Below are 18,778 nucleotides of genomic sequence, written 5' to 3' on the forward strand. Positions count from 1 at the left end.
ATGTATTCATGTTGCTTCTATTAAAACATAACTTAAAAGCATTTCTTAAGTTCACGAGGGATAATTGAAGAAATGGGCTTGGACAGAGTTAGCTGATGCTACCCCTGTTGTGCCCCAACTCTGGAAACGGAGGATTCAGGAGCTCAGTCCCTCCCCCAGGGAAAGGACGTGTTGAGGGGATTCCCCATTTTCCCAGCCATGTGCCTCATTGTTTTGCTGGGGGACTGGTAGCTGTGTGTAGAGTATTTTAAAAATTGTCCCTTGGGATTCATTCTTCCATTTCTTAGCCAGGCGACCTGGGGCTGGTTACTCTGTTTGTGAGGTTAAAATGAACCCCTGGATTTCAACAGCTTAGCGAACTGCCTGGGCCCGCAAACGCTTGGTAAAGACCAGCAACAGTGCCCAGGCTGAGCGGGTGCCATGGCGTGACTGCTCCTATTTTCTGCGCCCCACATGATCTAACAAAAGGGCTTTTGCGTTTCCTTCTTGGGAGGACTTTGAGAGCCATTGCTTGGCCGCCAGAATTTGAGACCTGCCTGGGACACTGGTTCTGGGCACAGACAGTGGGGCTGTTGTGGGAAAATCTCTGTGGTCACCACAGCCCTGCTTGCCTCTGCCCCCATCTCTGCTCAGGAGCTGGGCTTGATCCGCAAACCTGCCTCGTTCATGACCAGCATCTGTGATGAGCGAGGCCAGGAGCTCATCTACGCGGGCATGCCCATCACTGAGGTCTTCAAGGAGGAGATGGGCATCGGCGGGGTCCTCGGCCTCCTCTGGTTCCAGAAAAGGTGAGGCGTGGAGGGCAGAAGATGGCAGGGCCCCGTGACTCAGAGTTAATTTTCTTCCCCTGACAAGGGAGTGGGAGTGGGCAGCCTTGGGGACCATGTCCAGGTCCACTCTTTATGGCCACAGATCAATTGAAAGGTCAGAGAAAAGAGATAAAGGCTGTTCCTAGGTCTTCCAAGGACAGAAAGGCCAGCCTTAACCAAGAGAAGTAGAAAGCAATGACCTCATCAGGGATCTTGTATCAGCCCCTTTCCCATGGGAACTTTTAAAGAAACGGGCCAGAGTTGAATGCAGGCCTCTTTGAGAGAAAGGTAGGGGTTAGCAAAGGAGGTCTAGAGGCGTCCAGTAGCTTAAGGAGTGCAGGCCTGCTGGAGTTGCTGAACCGGCACAGTTAAAGTACCTTGTATTGTGTCCTCTGTAAATTTGTGTCTCATCAGCCTGCATGGAGAAAAAAATTGGTTTTCTCTGCAGCTCCCAAGCTTAGCCCTCCCCTGGGGCTGACAGTTGGGCAAGGAGGCCGATGAGTACATGTTCACAGAGCCCTGGCTTGGAGTGGCTCTGGGCAGAAAGCCAGGTGGAAGTCTTGGTTTGTGTCCTGCCCTCACCTGAAGAGAGATGGGTCTTGGACCTGCTTTGGACCCTTTGGGAAAAGTTCAAGGGTTGTAACATCCGAGCAGGTTTTACTGTGTGTGCTCTTGCGTCCCCACGGCTCCAGACTTTGGTTTTTGTTTGTTTTTTTGTTTTTTGGGATTTTTTTGGCTGCACCGCTCAGCATGTGGGATCTTGTTTTTGGGGGGTTTTTTTGACTGCGCCGCACGGCTTGCGGGATCTTAGTTCCCCAACCAGGGATTGAACCCGTGCCCTCGGCAGTGAAAGCATGGAGTCCTAACCACTGGACCGCCAGGGAATTCCCCAGACTTTGTTCTTAATCATCAGCTGGGAGGCTGATCACTGTGCACTGTGAAAGGGACAGGGATCTCACCTCCTCTCTGTCTGGCATGTGGAGAGCAGTAACCACAAAAAAGGTCACATCCTGTCACAGCAACTCAGGCTGAAAACTGCCTAAAGAAGAGATTTCAAACCCTGCTTGCTAACCTCAGTTCTAAAAGCAGTATTTGATCTGGGCGACATCCAGAGCCACTCAGGAATCAGAGGGCGCTGCCTTGGAGTTGTAAGATAGTATTAGGCCTGGATTGGGAGGTTGCTACCTTTCTTGAGTTTGAGTGACTTGTTCAAGGAGACGGGAGACAGGAGGACCGTGGCCTTGTCAGCGTATCTCCTGTTCAGCCTCTTGCCTTTGTTCCAGCTCTCCTGTCCTCTCCCCTTTACGCCCCCCTCCAGGTTGCCCAAGTACTCCTGCCAGTTCATTGAGATGTGCCTGATGGTGACGGCTGATCACGGGCCAGCCGTCTCTGGGGCTCACAACACCATCATCTGTGCTCGGGCCGGGAAGGACCTGGTTTCCAGCCTCACCTCGGGACTGCTCACCATCGTGAGTACCGTCATCCTGGGAGGTAAACAGCAGGGACACCAGGCTTTAGCATCATGCCGCCTGGCTGCAGGAGGGTCGTAGAGGGAGCCGTGGAGTGTGACACCCCGTGCTGGGGGCTGTTCAGGGCACGCCGGATTGGCCTGCGAAGCTGAAGGGGACTCCAACAGCTTGGGGCGACATGGGCTGGCTTCTCCTATAGGGCGACCGGTTTGGGGGTGCCCTGGATGCAGCAGCCAAGATGTTCAGCAAGGCCTTCGACAGTGGCATCATCCCCATGGAGTTTGTGAACAAGATGAAGAAGGAAGGAAAACTCATCATGGGCATTGGTCACCGAGTGAAATCGGTAAGTTGTCACTCTCAAGGCACTGGATCTACGGGGTGGATGAGGATGAGAGAGCACTGATCTAGTTGGGCACAGCCGGGCTCTCGGCTCCCAACATGAAAAGCTTTGTTGACAGATGCCAGCACTGAGGCAGCTGTTTTTTTTTGTTTTTTTTGTGGTACGCGGGCCTCTCACTGCTGTGGCCTCTCCCACTGCGGAGCACAGGCTCCGGATGCTCAGGCTCAGCGGCCATGGCTCACGGGCCCAGCCGCCCCGCGGCATGTGGGATCTTCCCGGATGGGGGCACGAACCCGTGTCCCCTGCATCGGCAGGCGGACTCTCAACGACTGCGCCACCAGGGAAGCCCGAGGCAGCTTTTTTTCCATTATAATACAGACTGCCCTTAAACAGTTTTTATTGTGTTCAGTTGTGGTGTGAAAATACGATGAGCTGGAAACTTGGTAACTTTAGCTTCCCAGGTGAATCTTAATAGGAGAAAGGACTGAGGTCAGGGTTAAGGGGACATATTGGTCACCTTAGGCTACATTAATGCTGCAGGTTGCGGTAACAAACAACTCCGAAAATCTGTGGCTCACAGCAGCAAAGGTTTGTTTCTTACTCATCCTCCATCCACTGTGGGTTGGCTACGGTGACGGCTCTGTCATCTCCACCGAAGGAGCAGCCCCTATCCAGGAGGTGCTGGTCTCGTGTCAGGAGGAAAACAGCTGTGGCAGAACCACGAGAAAGCTCTTGAAGCTTCTGTTTGGATGTTGCACAGCCCCTTTTTTTTCACTGACATTTCATCGGCCAAAGCAAGTCAGTGTGGTTAAGCCTGACACCACTGGGGCAGGAAGAGTAATAAAATCAGGGCCAGCCCGATTGGGAGAGGCCAGCGTGACTATTCTAAGTAATTAATAGAGTCTCTCACAGGGCACGTAGTCCTCTGTGTGTCCTGTGTGAGCTGTGTTTAGAAATCAAAGGCAACGAGAGAAGGGGAGCTGCTCGGGGTCCTTGGCTCCGTAGCTCCGGAACCCTCACTCTGCTGCTCTGAGCGGGGTGTATGACTCACATTAATACAAGAGGGTCATGCGTGCGATCCAGGCATCCCCGTGCTGGGCCAGCTCAGGGTGGATCCAGAGGCAGCTGGATGGCAAAGGCTGAACCAGGGACGGTGGTTCCTTCTGAGGGATGTTGCCTCTGGGCTCACAGAACTTGGCTCAGCCATCGCCACCTCCCAGGCAGACGGCACACGCACAGCGCAGGGCATCTTCCCCAGCTAGCGGCAGGCCTGCGCTGCCACGCCCAGTCTTTGGGTGCCTTCCTTCCTGGACTCCATCCTGACCTTGCGTGTCTTGGCCAAGGGAGGAGGTCCCTGTGGTATCGGGACTTGGCGGGCGCCTAACCTGTCTCACTACCCCCCCCCCACCCCCAACAGGTGATTAGTGTGGGTCTCTGAACAGAAGGTTCATCTCCATTCATCTCAGGTCCAGACGTTTTCCTGGAATTTCAGGGATGCTTTGCTGCTCCACTGCCAACACGTGCTTGCTTAGTTAAAAACCTAGAACTTGGTTACAGCTTGACTACGTTGCCAAGCTGGTGGGCAGTATGGCTAGCGGCTAGAACCTCAGACTTCCCATTGAGGGTAGGCGCCCCAGCCCTGCTGCCTGACCCTATGGCTGACTTACCCAACATCGCCACAGCTCAGGTGGTTTTGAGGCTCAAATAAGATATGAGAGGACGTCAAAAAACCTTAAGGCCCACAGCAGTGTCGTGATCTGTGCTGCATGGAATCATACATGTGGATCAAGTCCCTGAAACACACCTCCTGGATATGACACGTACAGTTGTGTCCACCTGTGTGAGACACAAGCATGAACGTATCTTTTTTTTTTTTCCCCCTTTGGCCGTGCCACACAGCATGCAGAATCTTAGTTCCCCAACCAGGGATCCAGGCCCCAGCAATGAAAGCGCAGAGTCCTAACCACTGGACCACCAGGGTATTCCCAGGAACATGTCTTTTAACAGCAGTGTTAGAGTGGGTTCCTCTGTAACTTTGGGTCACTTCCTAGATAAACAACCCAGACATGCGCGTGCAGATCCTCAAAGATTACGTCAGACAGCACTTCCCTGCCACACCCCTGCTTGACTACGCCCTGGAAGTAGAGAAGATTACCACCTCGAAGGTAAAAAAGAAAATGTCCCTAATGCCCGAATCAGAGTTTTGGCTGAATTTCTCGGGGAAAATGAGAGCCAGGTTACATTTTGACTGTGCAGCTAAAATTGAACCTGGTTTTCTGGAAACTTTTGTTTCTGTTGTTTAACTAAGTTGAACAGGCGTACTAAGTGTCAACGAGGGGTTGGGTCCTTTGCTAGACATTGGGAATTAAGTAAGACACTGTCTCTCCTAATCAACTGGGATGTTTTGGCGGGAGCCTTTTAAATGGTGGTCAGGAATTCGTAGTAATAGTTGTCATGGTAATAGTGGAACATTACGAGGAACAAAAATGAGTAATAATGATAAATACTTGGAATTTTTTTGCCTTCCCAGAAACCAAACCTTATCCTGAATGTAGACGGTTTAATTGGAGTTGCATTTGTAGACATGCTCAGAAACTGTGGGTCCTTCACTCGGTGAGCTTGCAGCTATATTCTTCTTCCTAATGCCTACTGATTTTTCTGGTTTCCTCCCAACTCTAAAAGCAATGCATGCTCATTAGAGAGGATTTAGGAAATATGGAGAGGTATGAAGAAGAAAAACAGTGCCTCTACACCTACCATCCAGAACATCCCTTTTATCTACTTTGAGTTCAAAGAGAGCTAGCTTCTCATTCCTGGGCAGAAATTGTACTTTCTTGGGGGAGGAGGGCAGTCATGTGAGCCACTGTAAAACTACAAGTGGATTGTGTGTTGCAGGGAGGAAGCTGATGAATATATTGACATTGGAGCCCTCAATGGCATCTTTGTGCTGGGGAGGAGTATGGGCTTCATTGGTGAGTTGGCAGTAAGAGTTCTGTGTGTTTGTTTTTGTGTTTTTTGTTTCTGTTTCTGTTTTTGTTTGTTTTACCCCATGGTTCAGGTATACCACTTAACCTATGTGGCCAGTTTCTGGGAGAGAGATGACACATTGTCTTAATCGTTGTTCCGAATCCTTCCTTTCTTAAACTTCTGCCTTATCTTTATCTTTGTTCCTTTGTTCTTGGAAATGAGTTTGATTGCTAGCCCAGGAAAACAGAATGAAGTCCAATAGTTCCCTTTTACCAAGGCTGGCATCTGCCTGGGGGATGGATCGGGATGTCCTTCCCCATTTGTTTTGTATTAGTTAAGATTTCCCTTCCTTATCTCCTCCCCCTCACCAAAATTTTAAAAACTCACCAACTCTTAACAAAAAGATGCGTTTGCTTCATGTTAGGACACTATCTCGATCAGAAGAGGCTGAAGCAGGGGCTGTATCGTCACCCATGGGATGATATCTCATACGTTCTTCCGGAGCACATGAGCATGTAATGGAGCCAGGAACCCTGCCACAGTAAAGTGAAGACGAGAACGCCTCCCCCCACCCCCGGGAAATAGCCACAGACCGCTGGCACTGGAGCTTGCTTCAAGGGTGGGCCTGGAATGTAAACAGCCACCAGTGTACAGGCACCGAAGACCAACACCCACAGGCTAACACTGTTCAGTCTACACAAAGAAGCTTAATATTTTTTTTATAAGCATAGAAATAAGAACCCAGCCAATACTCGTAACATTTGCTTTGCTACCCACTGTATTTATTATATGGAAGCATCTAAGCTCTGTCAGGATAGTGTTTTTCCTCATTGTAGGGTGTTACAATGTTGCTTTCTTTTTTCCATTAGTTAAAAAAATGTTTTCCCCTTGAAGGAAGGGAATGACACTTTTAAGACCTCAAGATACTCTCCACTTAAAGGACCCCTAATATGTTGTTTTTCCTTTTCGCCCTCCTCATATAACCTGAAGAGCATTGTATTAATCTGATTTTTTTTTTTTAGGATCTTTTCGTATGTTGTGTGTTAAGAGTTTGTTTGGTATCCCCCTGAAATGTTCCATGTTGCAGACCAATGTCAGGGGGACATTGGATCCATTACATCCTTAGCCATTGTTACAGAATATGTGGAGCAGTAATTTAAAATGTAAAGTCATAACATACATGTGTTTAAAATGGAAGCGCCAAGCAAAAAGCTGTGAAATGTCTTGTGTCTTGACATTCTCTGTATTTATGCAACTGACTTGTCTGTTATCGACTTGTCCTCAGTTTGCATCCGTAATCCACAAAGATTCTGGGCAGCTGCCACCTCAGTCTCTCCTCTGTATTATCATAGTTTGGTTTAAATAAACTATATAGTAACAATGAAAACATACTGCTGTCTCATGTCATCCATTTCCTTTCATCTGCATTCCTTTGAAGTGTACTTTCTAATAGTTTTACTACATGTAGTTTTAAAAATGTTCGTCCATCTCTTAAAAAAAAAAAGAATCAAAATACTCTCTTCAAAAAACCCCCACTATCTTCTCCCGTGAATCTGTACCTTCCATTTCTCAGTGAATGGGAACCAAAGCTTTACTTAGATACTCAAGCCAAAAGCCTGCCTTCACTTCTCTGGTTGCCAAGTCCTGTCGATTTACCCCTCCGATCTACGCATATCTGGTCTGATAACTTAGTGCCCTTAGTTCCACTTTTGTCCCCTTACGGTCCATTCTCCACACAGCCACCAGCGACATTTTAAAACAGGTATCTGATTGAGCCACTCCCTTGCTTAAAGCCCCAAAGTGGCTTTTATTTATCTTTTTAACAAGTATGTATGGAACAGTAACTGTGGACCAAGCACTATGTAAAACACCTGACAAGCATCTCATTTAATCCTCACAGCGGTCTTCCAATCTAGATAGTATCCCATTTTTTAGAAAGATAAATTAGTTCAGAGATAATAAGTAACTTGCTCACCCGCATCCACTTAACTGGGGCTCAGTCTCGAGTCTTTTTTTTCTTTTTCAATTTTTACTCCAAGGCCATTCTAAACTTTTAAATAAAAATCCAGTGTTGCCACCCAAGACAACACTGGGTGAGGGTCTAAGGGGGCTTTTGTTTTACAAAACGATCACGAAGAGCACGCTGCTCTCTAAGGGGATGGAAACAGCCATCCTCCCAAGGGCGTGTGGATGGGCGGCCCCCGGGGAGACTGTCATAACTGGGGAGCATTACGTTTGCACCTTACCTGAGGGGGACGCGTTAGGGCGGGGGGGGCGCATGCGCAGACCCAGCGGCGGCCGGCTCCGCCCCGCGCCCACTATTTATTCCCAGAATCCCTCTGTGTCGCACCAGGACTGCCGGATCCTTCGGGGACTGCGGGGTCGGGGGCGGCGGCGTCAAGATGGCGGCGGCGGCGGTGGCGGCAGCAGCAGCGGCGGCTGCGGCTGCATCTCTGCAGGTGCTAGAGATGGAGAGCATGGAGACGGCCGCCGCCGGCTCGGCGGGGCTGGCCGCCGAAGTCAGAGGCAGCGGCACGGTGGACTTCGGGCCTGGGCCTGGCTTGTCTGCAATGGAAGCGAGCGGGGGCGACCCGGGCCCGGAGGCCGAGGATTTCGAGTGCAGCTCTCACTGCTCGGAGCTGTCATGGAGGCAGAACGAGCAGCGGCGCCAGGGCCTCTTCTGCGACATTACCTTGTGCTTCGGCGGTGCGGGAGGCCGCGAGTTCCGGGCCCATCGCTCGGTGCTGGCCGCCGCCACCGAGTACTTCACGCCCCTGCTCTCGGGCCAGTTCTCCGAGTCCCGCTCGGGCCGGGTGGAGATGCGCAAGTGGAGCTCCGAGCCCGGGCCCGAACCCGACACGGTGGAAGCTGTTATCGAGTACATGTACACCGGGCGCATCCGCGTCAGCACGGGCAGTGTGCACGAGGTGCTGGAGTTGGCCGACAGGTAGGTGGCGAAGGCGGGATGTGCAGGGCGGGGGTGGGGATGCTCGCCGACCGAGGGCCGCATCCCGGGAGGGCGCAGGAGAAGGCGGGGAGGACAGTGTCCAGGGTGGGCTCGAGTGAGCCCTGACGAAGTGCATTCGTTTGATACTTATTGAGCGCCTGCTGTGTGCTGTGGGGCCGCCCCTGCGCTGGGTGCTGAGGTTGCAACCTGCCAGTCCGGCGAGGGCACCCTGTCAGACTCCAGGTGAAGGGACAAAGGCAATGAAGAAGAAGGTCCGCATGTAATAAGTACTGTGTTGACATTTAAAAAGGATGAAAGGGGGATTCCCTGGTGGCGCAGTGGTTGAGAGTCCGCCTGCCGATGCAGGGGACACGGGTTCGTGCCCCGGTCTGGGAAGATCCCACATGCCGCGGAGCGGCTAGGCCCATGAGCCATGGCCGCTGAGCCTGCGTGTCCGGAGCCTGTGCCCCGCAACGGGAGAGGCCACAACAGTGAGAGGCCCGCGTACCGCAAAAAAAATAAATAAAAATAAAATAAAAAGGATGAAAGGATAGTGATTGCGTAGAGGAAAGACCTTTCTGAGGAGGTGACATTTAAACAGACCTTTAAACGGCAACGGAGTACTGGCCATGCAAACATGGGGAATGACCATTTCTGGCAGATAGCGCAAAGGCCCTCGGGCGGGATCTCATTTGGCTTAGAGAAGAAGTAAAAAAGGAAAACTCAGTGATCTAGTGGATGAAGGGGAGAAGGGTGTGTGAAATGCGTTGGGAAAAGGAGTTTGGATTTTACTGGGTGATGGGAAGCTGGCTAAAGAAATGATCTGATTTAAATATTTTTAAAGATGATCCTGCTGCTGGGGAAGATGGATTGTAGGGGGCCCAGATGGATGTTCCAGAGACTAGGTAGGAGGCAGGTGAATGCAGTTTGGAGGTGGGGCGGAGTCTTTGGGGGCGGTATTATGTTACACATTCGTTATTTGAACAAATACCTATTGAGTACCTATTATGCATCAGTTCAGACACTGGGTTCTAAGCTGCTGGGAATTCAGCAGTGAACAAAACAGACGAAAGTCCCTTTCCACATTGCACTTACATTGGTAGATGGACAATAAATAAAACAGCATGTTAGGTGATTGCTAGAGCTGTTTTGAAAAATGAAGGATGGTGGGGCATATAGAAAGTGCTGGTGTAAAGGAGCTGTTTTTAAAATTGGATGGATAGAGAAATCCTTGTGAAGAAGACATTTTGCAAAGAACCGAAGGAAGTGAGGTTAAGGGTGTTTCAGGTTGGGGACACAGGTGCTTGTCCTGAGGTGGTGCTTGTCTGGGTGTTAGAGAATAGCAGGAGGCCAGTGTGGCTGAATCAAAGGGATGCAGGGTGAGAGGAGTAGGAGAGGCCTGAAGGTGGTAATGGGGATGGATCCGGATCCCACAGGGCCTTGTCAGCCTGTGGAAGGACTTGGGCTCTTACTCTGAATGACGTGGGAAGGTTTGGGCTAGAGGAATGATGCACTTTGATTTGGAGAATGCTGTTGTGTTGAGAAAAAGGATGAGGTGGTGGGGAAGGGGCTGCAAGGGCAGAAGCAGAGAGACTAGTTTAGGAGGTTGTGGCAATGGTGGTGGAGGTTTGGATTGAGGAGGGAGAAGGAAGAGTGATGAGAAATGCTTTGATTCTAGACATATTTTGAAGGCAGAGGAGATGCATTTGCTGATGGATTTGATGTGGGGGGTTAGGGAAAAGACTGCTAGTTTTTTGACCCACTGGAAAGATGGAGTTCGTTCATTATTTATTAAGATGTGAAAGACTGCAGGAAAGTGTTTGGGAGGAAAATCAGGAGTTTGGTTTTTGGTCCAGGAAGTGTCTAGTAGGCAGTTGTATAGAAGAGCACTGGGAGCTACAGATTGGAAGGAAATTAGCAATAGGTGGTAATTAAAGCCTCGGGACTGGATGAAATTACTTAGGAAGAGAGTCTAGATAGAAAAGAGAAACAGCGGGACTGAGCCCTGGGGTTCTCCAGAATGGTAAAGAGGAACCAGCAGAGGAGACTGATCCCATGGAAGCCTAAAGTGTGTCAAGGAGGGAGTAGCCAATCATGTCAGCTCTGTCAACTGTAAGTGATCATTGGATTTGGTGATAATAGAGGTCCCTGATGGCACTGACAAGAGCCATTTAAGTCTGACTGTCAAGAGGACCAGAAAAATGATACACATGGACATGTGCGGAGAGGAGTCCAGGAAGGTCTTCGCCCCCACCCCCAAGACAGGAGATAGTGGAGCGTGTTTGTGTGCTGATGGAAAATGAATCTGTGGAAGAGGAGAAATTGATGTTATAGGACCAAAGTCCTTGAAACCAAGAAGGGGATGGAATCCATATTAAAAGTGGAGAAGTTGGACTGGGAAGGCAGAGTATAGGGTACAGCTGTTAGGCAGACAGATTGGATAGCGGGAGAGAATTCCCCGGCAGTCCAGTGGTTAGGACTAGGTGCTCTCACTGCCGGGGCCCGGGTTCAATCCCCGGTCGGGGAACTAAGATCCCACAAGCTGCGAGGTGTGGCCAAAAAAAAAAAAAAAGGTAGTGGGAAAATGAAGTTTCTGCCTGACTGCTTCTGTTTTCTCAAAGCACGAGACTGGGTCATCTATTTGAGGGTGGGGTTGGGTGGGTGGATGTAGGTCTGAGAGAAGAGAGGGAGGTTTGTTGAATGCAGATGGATAGAGAAGGGTCATTGCACTCATTCAAGCCGCGTTTGCTTCTGTCATGTGAGCTTGTGTTCTTTCAGATTTACTGCTGCTTTACTGGAGAATTGGGGTGAGGAGAGGAGAGAACACCCCAGGCAGTTGACTTAACACTTTAACTTCTCTCCATATGTCAGTTGCTGAGCAGCTGCCTTGTGTTTGGCACTAAGCGCCCTGCAACCATCACATCCAACCTCACCCATCAGCTCTGAGGCAGGATTCCTTTACTACCTCCCCACCTCCCCCCATATACTCTTTCTGTTGATCACACCTACCTTGCAGGCACCTACAGCCTGAAGGGATAATAGGAAGTGCCCAGCATGATGCCTGTCACATGGCGCGTGCCCAGTATACAGTAGCCATTGTTTTCATAGAGCGGTGTTTCCAAATACCTGTCCAAGGGGATACGTGTCGGCTTACCTGGAGTGCCTGCCGAAAATCAGAAGTAGGGGGCGGGGCAGCCCAGGAGTGAGTGACCCTGGCACCGACATGTGTGAGAGCCACTAGAGCTCTTACCACTCAACCTTGTCTCTGTTTTATGTCTGAGATGGTGTGTTCTCTGGAGAGGGTGAAGGGAGCCTGTCTTGAGATTCATCTTCATATCGCAGTCAGTTATTAAGCACAATAATCACAATAGCAAATGGTTACTGCAGTGAGAGAGGCCTGGACTGATGAAGTGATTCCTTTTTTTTTTCCTTTTTTGGCCGTGCCAAGCGGCCTGTGGGATCTTGGTTCCCCAACCAGGGGTGGAACCCGCGCCCCCTGCAGTGGAAGCACGGAGTCTTAACCACTGGACCCCAGGGAAGTCCCGATGAAGTCGTTCTTACATTATTTAATGTTCTCAGTTCTGGGGACTTACTCTTCAGCAGTGGTCTCAAAGTGGCCACCCCTGGGGCTGAATTCTGCCAGATTAACTTATGTGAGCAAACAACATCTAGTCAGCTACATGCCAAACTACTTTCTTTACTTTTGTAATGTGGACCATCCTACACGTTTTCTGTTGTTGTTTTATTTCCTGGCTTCTTCAGATGTTTTCGTTTGCCTTGCCTCACCTGCTTTAATGAGAACCCAGCTCAGGACAAAACCCCTGAGCACCACCCCTGCCCCCACCCCTGGGCTACTCAAGGAGAAAGCTCTGGTGAAGAGAGGATTAAAACCTCTGACACAAAGCCTGCACCGCCATTCCCTCTGAGAGCTGACCAGACAGCCTCCCAGGAGTCACAGTTCCTGTCCCATGTAGCTGATGCTAAAGAAATTCTCTTCACTGAGACCCAGCCTCACCTAAGAAGAGGCTGGTTGCTGGCAAAGGACTAGGGCAGGATGGCAGAGACAACCTTGGATAGGGATTTGCCTTTGCCAAGGGCAAGTTAAAGTGGAAATAAAGTATGGGACTGTTGCACGTTATTGAAGGATATGTTCTGAAACACCTTACATAATCAAAAATTCTGTGTGTGTGTGTATTATACATACTTTGTGTAATATATAGTACATATAAACTATCTAATGGAAATAATTTAAAATATATAAAGATGATTTTTATATATGCTTTTAAACCTACTTTTCAGCACAATCCTTTTTAATTTGGGAGGATATGCTTTTTCAGGTGTTGTGCATGAAGTGAGATGAAGCTTACATTTCAGTTTATAATTCAGATGCTCTCAAAAGTACAGCCACATAAAATATGCACATTGGAAAATTCTTTCTCTTTTTCTTGATTTTAGGTTCCTATTAATTCGTTTAAAAGAATTTTGTGGAGAATTTCTCAAGAAAAAACTTCATCTGTCTAATTGTGTGGCCATTCATAGTTTAGCTCACATGTATACTCTAAGCCAACTTGCTCTGAAAGCTGCGGATATGATACGGAGAAACTTCCACAAAGTAATTCAGGATGAGGAATTTTATACTTTACCTTTCCACCTCATTCGAGACTGGCTGTCAGACTTGGAGATTACAGTTGATTCTGAAGAGGTTCTATTTGAAACCGTTTTGAAATGGGTTCAGAGAAATGCTGAAGAGAGAGAGAGATACTTTGAAGAACTTTTTAAATTGCTCAGATTGTCCCAGATGAAACCTACTTACCTTACTCGTCATGTCAAACCAGAGAGGCTGGTGGCCAATAATGAAGTTTGTGTCAAGTTAGTGGCCGACGCAGTGGAGAGGCATGCTCTTAGAGCCGAGAATATACAGTCTGGCACGTTCCAGCATCCTGCGTCTCATGTCTCATTATTACCTCGCTATGGGCAAAACATGGACGTGATCATGGTTATTGGAGGCGTGTCAGAAGGAGGGGACTATTTAAGTGAATGTGTGGGATATTTTGTCGATGAGGACAGATGGGTAAACCTACCCCATATTCATAATCACCTTGATGGACATGCTGTTGCAGTAACAGAATCCTACGTGTATGTTGCTGGGTCGATGGAACCAGGGTTTGCTAAAACTGTGGAAAGGTATAACCCAAACTTGAATACCTGGGAACACGTTTGTAGTCTGATGACAAGGAAGCATTCTTTTGGACTAACAGAAGTCAAAGGGAAGCTATACAGCATTGGAGGACATGGCAACTTCAGTCCTGGTTTTAAAGATGTGACTGTTTATAATCCCGAGCTTGATAAATGGCACAACTTGGAATCAGCACCAAAGATTCTTCGAGACGTTAAAGCACTAGCCATTGAAGACCGGTTTGTGTACATCGCTGCCCGCACTCCTGTGGACCGCGACACTGAAGATGGATTAAAGGCTGTCATCACTTGTTATGATACGGAGACTCGACAGTGGCAAGATGTGGAATCTTTGCCACTTATTGACAATTACTGCTTTTTCCAAATGTCTGTGGTCAATTCAAACTTTTATCAGACAGCCTCATGCTGTCCCAAGAGTTATTCTTTAGAAAATGAAGAGGCAGTAAGAAAAATTGCCAGCCAAGTTTCCGATGAGATCCTTGAAAGCTTACCTCCAGAAGTCCTAAGCATCGAAGGAGCGGCCATTTGCTATTACAAAGATGACGTTTTCATTATTGGAGGCTGGAAAAACAGTGACGATATTGACAAACAGTATCGGAAAGAAGCTTACCGATATTGTGCCGAGAGAAAGAGGTGGATGCTTCTTCCTCCCATGCCACAGCCTCGTTGTAGAGCCACTGCCTGCCATGTGAGAATCCCATACCGGTACTTGCATGGCACTCAGAGATATCCTATGCCTCAAAACTTAATGTGGCAGAAGGACCGGATCAGACAGATGCAAGAAATACATCGACACGCCCTAAACATGCGACGAGTGCCAAGCTCTCAGATAGAATGCTAGGTTCTCTGATATGTGCAGCTCAAAACCGTTATACCTGTTCATGAGGCTGAAGATACCCAAACTGTTACTTGAAAAAGTATGTCAATAACTTATTTTCTACATGAACTGATTATCGCCCCATATAAAGGAGATATAGTCAAAAACTGAAGAATGGGAAGATCAATTCAATACATGGTAATTTTTGTTAGTTTGCAGTCTTTATCCATCTTTGGTTTGCGTGTGTATTAGCTGAATAAGATCTTACTAAAGATAAGTGGAAAAACCAGGTGTAGTTACTTGACTGTTTGTCTGCCAGCAAGTTTTAACTCCTTTGTCTTAGGGTCTTATGTTTTGAACATGCTTTAAGCACCAGTTATATTTGCACATTTACTTTGATAATCTTTTTCATTTTTTTCCCGAATGGTTGGTTTTGACAAGATCAGAATTTATGCATTGAGCCGTCATCTACAGGAGGTATGTGCAATAGTGAGATTGAAATTTGAAGGGAAAAGCACAGTATTTCAGCAAGGTGATTTCAGAATGTTTGCATTGATACTTTTTTATATTTGTTTATCTACAAATGCTGTCTTGTTTATTTCTAGAAGAGATGATTGATAAGAACTTTGTGATTGGCTCATGCATTTTTTGAGTATTTTTCATTTCTTTAGCAACTGTGTTATAAACTTCAAGTCATCGCTCTGAGACAGTGGTAGTTGGCAAGAGTACTGATCTTTAGCTGACTGATTGAATACAGAGGAAGTCATATCTGTGAGATTTATTTCTCTAAGAAGAAAAGTATTATTAGTCTAGAGTAAGAAATCAAAGGCACCGAAAAATTTAAAAACGCTTTTTTCGGGAGTTGCAGGCTTATTTGAAGATAAATTAATGAGTGTAAATAATGCCCATGACAATCGACACAATGCCTTCAAGTTTAACTTTTGCTCTGACGCATATTGTATGGAATCCTTACCACTCCTTTCTAAAAGAAACTTTCTTCAAAATGGGAAGGAAGTAACAATTTAGAGAAATGTTGCTAAAGAGAAGCCTTATTATTTCTCAGCCTGGGTTATTACAATGTGTTATCCAGTTGCCCTAGACTTTCATTGGAACTTTGCCTGAGCCTAGAACACTACATTTGGGCGCATAATTATGGCTCTTAAAAATTTATCACTATGGTTATCTTTTATTTATTTTTATGCATTCTTCTGATATTCTTATCTGCGCCCAGGCTTTATGCAAATTAGCACTTAGGTTGACTTTTAGCACTCAGTTAACATAAGGGACTCCTGCTCTAACGGTTTGAAGTGTGGGTCCAGTATACTTTTCTTGTTTCTTTCAGAATGTCTCTACCTTCTTAGACATTCTGGAATACCATTCTAGAAGGTGAATTCCAAGTACAGTGATTTTTTTTTTCCCTAGGCCATTATAGTTAATCTTATTAGTTGGATCAAACATCAAAAGGAAAAAAAGCACAACCAGGAATTTTGGCTCTCAGTGTGCTGTGAGACTATTAATGTTTAGCCCTTGGACGCTATACTAAGAACTTAACTGAAATTTCTGAATTGGTATCCCTGCCTAGGACAAAGTTTTTCAATAATGTGTTGGAAATCTGCTTTAAAACCATTTAATTTAGGCCGGGGTAGGGATGGGAGACTGCAAGTCTATTTCTTTCTTTTTTTTTTTTTTGCGTTACGCGGGCCTCTCACTGTTGTGGCCTCCCCCACTGCAGAGCACAGACTCCAGACGCGCAGGCCCAGCGGCCATGGCTCACGGGCACAGCCGCTCCGCGGCATGTGGGACCTTCCCGGACCGGGGCACGAACCCGTGTCCCCTGCATCGGCAGGCGGACTCTCAACCACTGCGCCACCAGGGAAGCCCTGCAAGTCTATTTCTATATGAGGATATATTATCCTACCCCACCTCTACTGTTTTCTTAATTTCCATTTATTTGTAGTTATTTTAATAAAAGCTATTTGGCTTCTGAGAAGTGCTAAGTAGTTGTGAGAGGTCTATGCAAGTAAGACAGGAAAGCTCATTGAATGAAGTTCTCATTTCTCTCTGATAGACTGTGCTAGCAAACTGCCTTTTCTTGGTGCTGTTGAAATAATTTAGTAGCTCACTAAGGTGCCAGTTTCTCTCCAGAAGGGTGTAAGGTTTTTGATTGCCTTTTTTTTTTTGTCTCAGAGTTGTCTTCTGAGACAGTCATTACCAAGTTATTTGTAGGGTTATCTTTTTTTCACATGATGTGGCGGAAGTCATAACTCATAAGATTTAGGTAGAATCTGGTTTTGAAAACGTGATTGAAACTGTTGTTTTTTAACTCGGCAGGCAGCCGAGGCCATGGCTGGAAAGAGAGGGTAAGTCCTTCCTTCCTTGCATGACGATGTGTGCAGGGTTCCTGACTACTGAATTCCTAATTTTCATATTTGAATTCACATGTGTGATTTCACATCAGTAACTTGTGTTTCTGAAATATCCTAACTAACTTGTTAATAAGGAAAGAAACCAGATTTGCTTAAATCTGTTCAAGGCTGACATTCTGAAATTCTAAACTGGAAGTAACTTCCTGCAGTATTTGGAAAGGTTCTGATTATGATGACCAGCCTAAAGTGGCTCTTTGGGAAAGAAATTTCCTTTTTGATGAAACCTTAAAGATTGTGTTTGATAACTTAAGAAGTTAAAAATGCAGCTTTAAAAAGACAGCTTAATATGTATTCAAGCAAACCTTTTTTGCTTTTGTTTTTGTTTTGTAGAAGGAAAAGAGAGGAATTGATTATACCAAAAAGTAATGACTATATGAGTGAGGCTGCTTGTATCTTAGAATGGATATCCTTTAACTATACCTACCCCACCACGGTTTAAAAAAAAAAAATCAGTGTATATATTGAGAATGTCAGTCATGAGCTTAGTGTTTAAGTAATACATCTCACTTGCAGTTGTTTGCATGATTAGTCTTGTGTATCTTGATACCCAACTTTGCTTTTGCTGTGCCAATTCAAAACTACTTTGCTAAAAAAAAAAAAAAAACCCTCAAAATTCATTGACATCAGTTTTGTCTTGATTACTTGATTTTGTATTGTATTTCTGGGACCAAAAAAATTTTGAAATCTTTTCTTATGTAGGACAGAAGTGTGAAGAGATAGAAAGATAGTGTTTATGGCAGATTTCTGTTCTTCTGTATATTAAACTCCTCAGGCTGCTGGTAAGGCAGTTTCTAGGGCACACTTTTTTTCCTCTTTATGTTTCTTGCTAGTGTAGACGTGGTATGTGTAACTACTTCATTCTCTGCTTCATAATTCTAATATGAACACTATACTATTGGTAGACACGTAAGCTGAATTGTATATTTTAGTTACTTGGCCTAATCGAGCATAACCAAAGGGAGGTTTTTTTGTACTTGCCTCAAACTAAGTGTCTCGGCCACATTTCACGTCTTTTCCAAATACGTAGAATTGTGAAGCAAGTTCTCTGCCTACACTAGAAACATAGGGTGTGTATAGGTTGTCATTTAAGTGTAGAATATTTGGAGAAACAATTCAGTCTGTCCTTTTTTAAACTGTTAAACATTCTGTCACAGTTCATCACTCCAGTTTGTTACTTTCTTGAGAATAGTCCATTTTTGTTTTTGTTATAATGCTTACTATTATAATATGTTTTGGTCATTGGAAACAAAACAGCTCATAGTCGTGATGTAATACAATAACAATAACAGAATCGTCATTTTGCTTCAAGGAATTTAATTAGATAGCAAATAACCACTCTTTGTTGATTACCTTTGTAGAGCTTTTGTCTTACTCTCCATGACCATTACTGGAAATGTCTGACAGTGAAGCACATACAGTAGAGCACTTGTTAACTTAATCCTCCTGCATAATGCACTCCTGAAAAGTAGTGCTTGCTACATGGTTGAAGATCTTATGATCCATGTGCTGGGGCTCTTTGAGTTATTTGTAAAATAAATATTTAGTTCCAGTTGATATAGTGAGTTTTCTGGGCTGACAGTATCAAGCCCCTATCTACTGCAAGTATAATCTTGACTGCCCCCCCCTTAAGTCAGAGGAGATATAGAATTTAGGACACTTTGAGACATTACATTGTAAAATAGCTTGTTTTATGTTCCTAAAGCTATCTTGTTCTGTGTTATAGCTACTAATCATCTCAATGTAAGTTTTAAATAAATGTATTTCTTTAGAGCTGATTTGCACTGTGATTTTTCCTTTTTAACTCTGC

General features: G+C 46.2%; 2 protein-coding genes across 7 annotated transcripts in view; both read left to right on the forward strand.

Moving 5' to 3' along the window:
* ACLY (ATP citrate lyase) overlaps window positions 1-6,976 on the forward strand; it is a 42,541-nt gene extending 35,565 nt beyond the window's left edge. For all 4 annotated transcript variants that reach the window (XM_059997258.1, XM_059997260.1, XM_059997259.1 and 1 more), the window contains 7 exons: window positions 634-788; window positions 2,128-2,278; window positions 2,478-2,621; window positions 4,670-4,783; window positions 5,149-5,231; window positions 5,514-5,590; window positions 6,010-6,976. In XM_059997258.1, coding sequence (XP_059853241.1) covers window positions 634-788; window positions 2,128-2,278; window positions 2,478-2,621; window positions 4,670-4,783; window positions 5,149-5,231; window positions 5,514-5,590; window positions 6,010-6,104 — 819 coding nt within the window. In that variant the 3' untranslated portion in view covers window positions 6,105-6,976. The remainder of the gene's footprint in view (window positions 1-633; window positions 789-2,127; window positions 2,279-2,477; window positions 2,622-4,669; window positions 4,784-5,148; window positions 5,232-5,513; window positions 5,591-6,009) is intronic.
* A 989-nt stretch (window positions 6,977-7,965) lies between these two features.
* Window positions 7,966-18,733, forward strand: KLHL11 (kelch like family member 11). 3 transcript variants are annotated; one of them, XR_009517115.1, is made up of 3 exons: window positions 7,966-8,532; window positions 12,988-14,743; window positions 16,278-16,991. XR_009517115.1 is itself a non-coding variant. In XM_059998525.1 (2 exons), the coding sequence occupies exons 1-2, from the start codon at window positions 7,988-7,990 to the stop codon at window positions 17,004-17,006; spliced, it is 675 nt and encodes a 224-aa protein (XP_059854508.1). In that variant the 5' UTR covers window positions 7,966-7,987; the 3' UTR covers window positions 17,007-18,733. The 3 variants fall into 3 exon arrangements, 2 of the variants coding, with proteins under 2 accessions (XP_059854508.1, XP_059854507.1); XM_059998525.1 differs by lacking the exon at window positions 12,988-14,743 and having other exon boundaries at window positions 16,877-18,733; XM_059998524.1 differs by having other exon boundaries at window positions 12,988-16,991.
* Window positions 18,734-18,778: the final 45 nt, after the last annotated feature.

Source organism: Delphinus delphis, chromosome 19 (genome assembly GCF_949987515.2).
Source record: "Delphinus delphis chromosome 19, mDelDel1.2, whole genome shotgun sequence".
Taxonomy (NCBI): domain Eukaryota; kingdom Metazoa; phylum Chordata; class Mammalia; order Artiodactyla; family Delphinidae; genus Delphinus; species Delphinus delphis.

Excerpts from the sequence above, each read along its gene's own strand:
- KLHL11 (XM_059998524.1), top strand. The coding sequence starts at position 7,988 with ATGGCGGCGGCGGCGGTGGCGGCAGCAGCAGCGGCGGCTGCGGCTGCA. Across the intron at positions 8,533-12,987 it reads GTGCTGGAGTTGGCCGACAG|GTTCCTATTAATTCGTTTAA; the intron begins GTAGGTGGCGAA and ends TCTTGATTTTAG.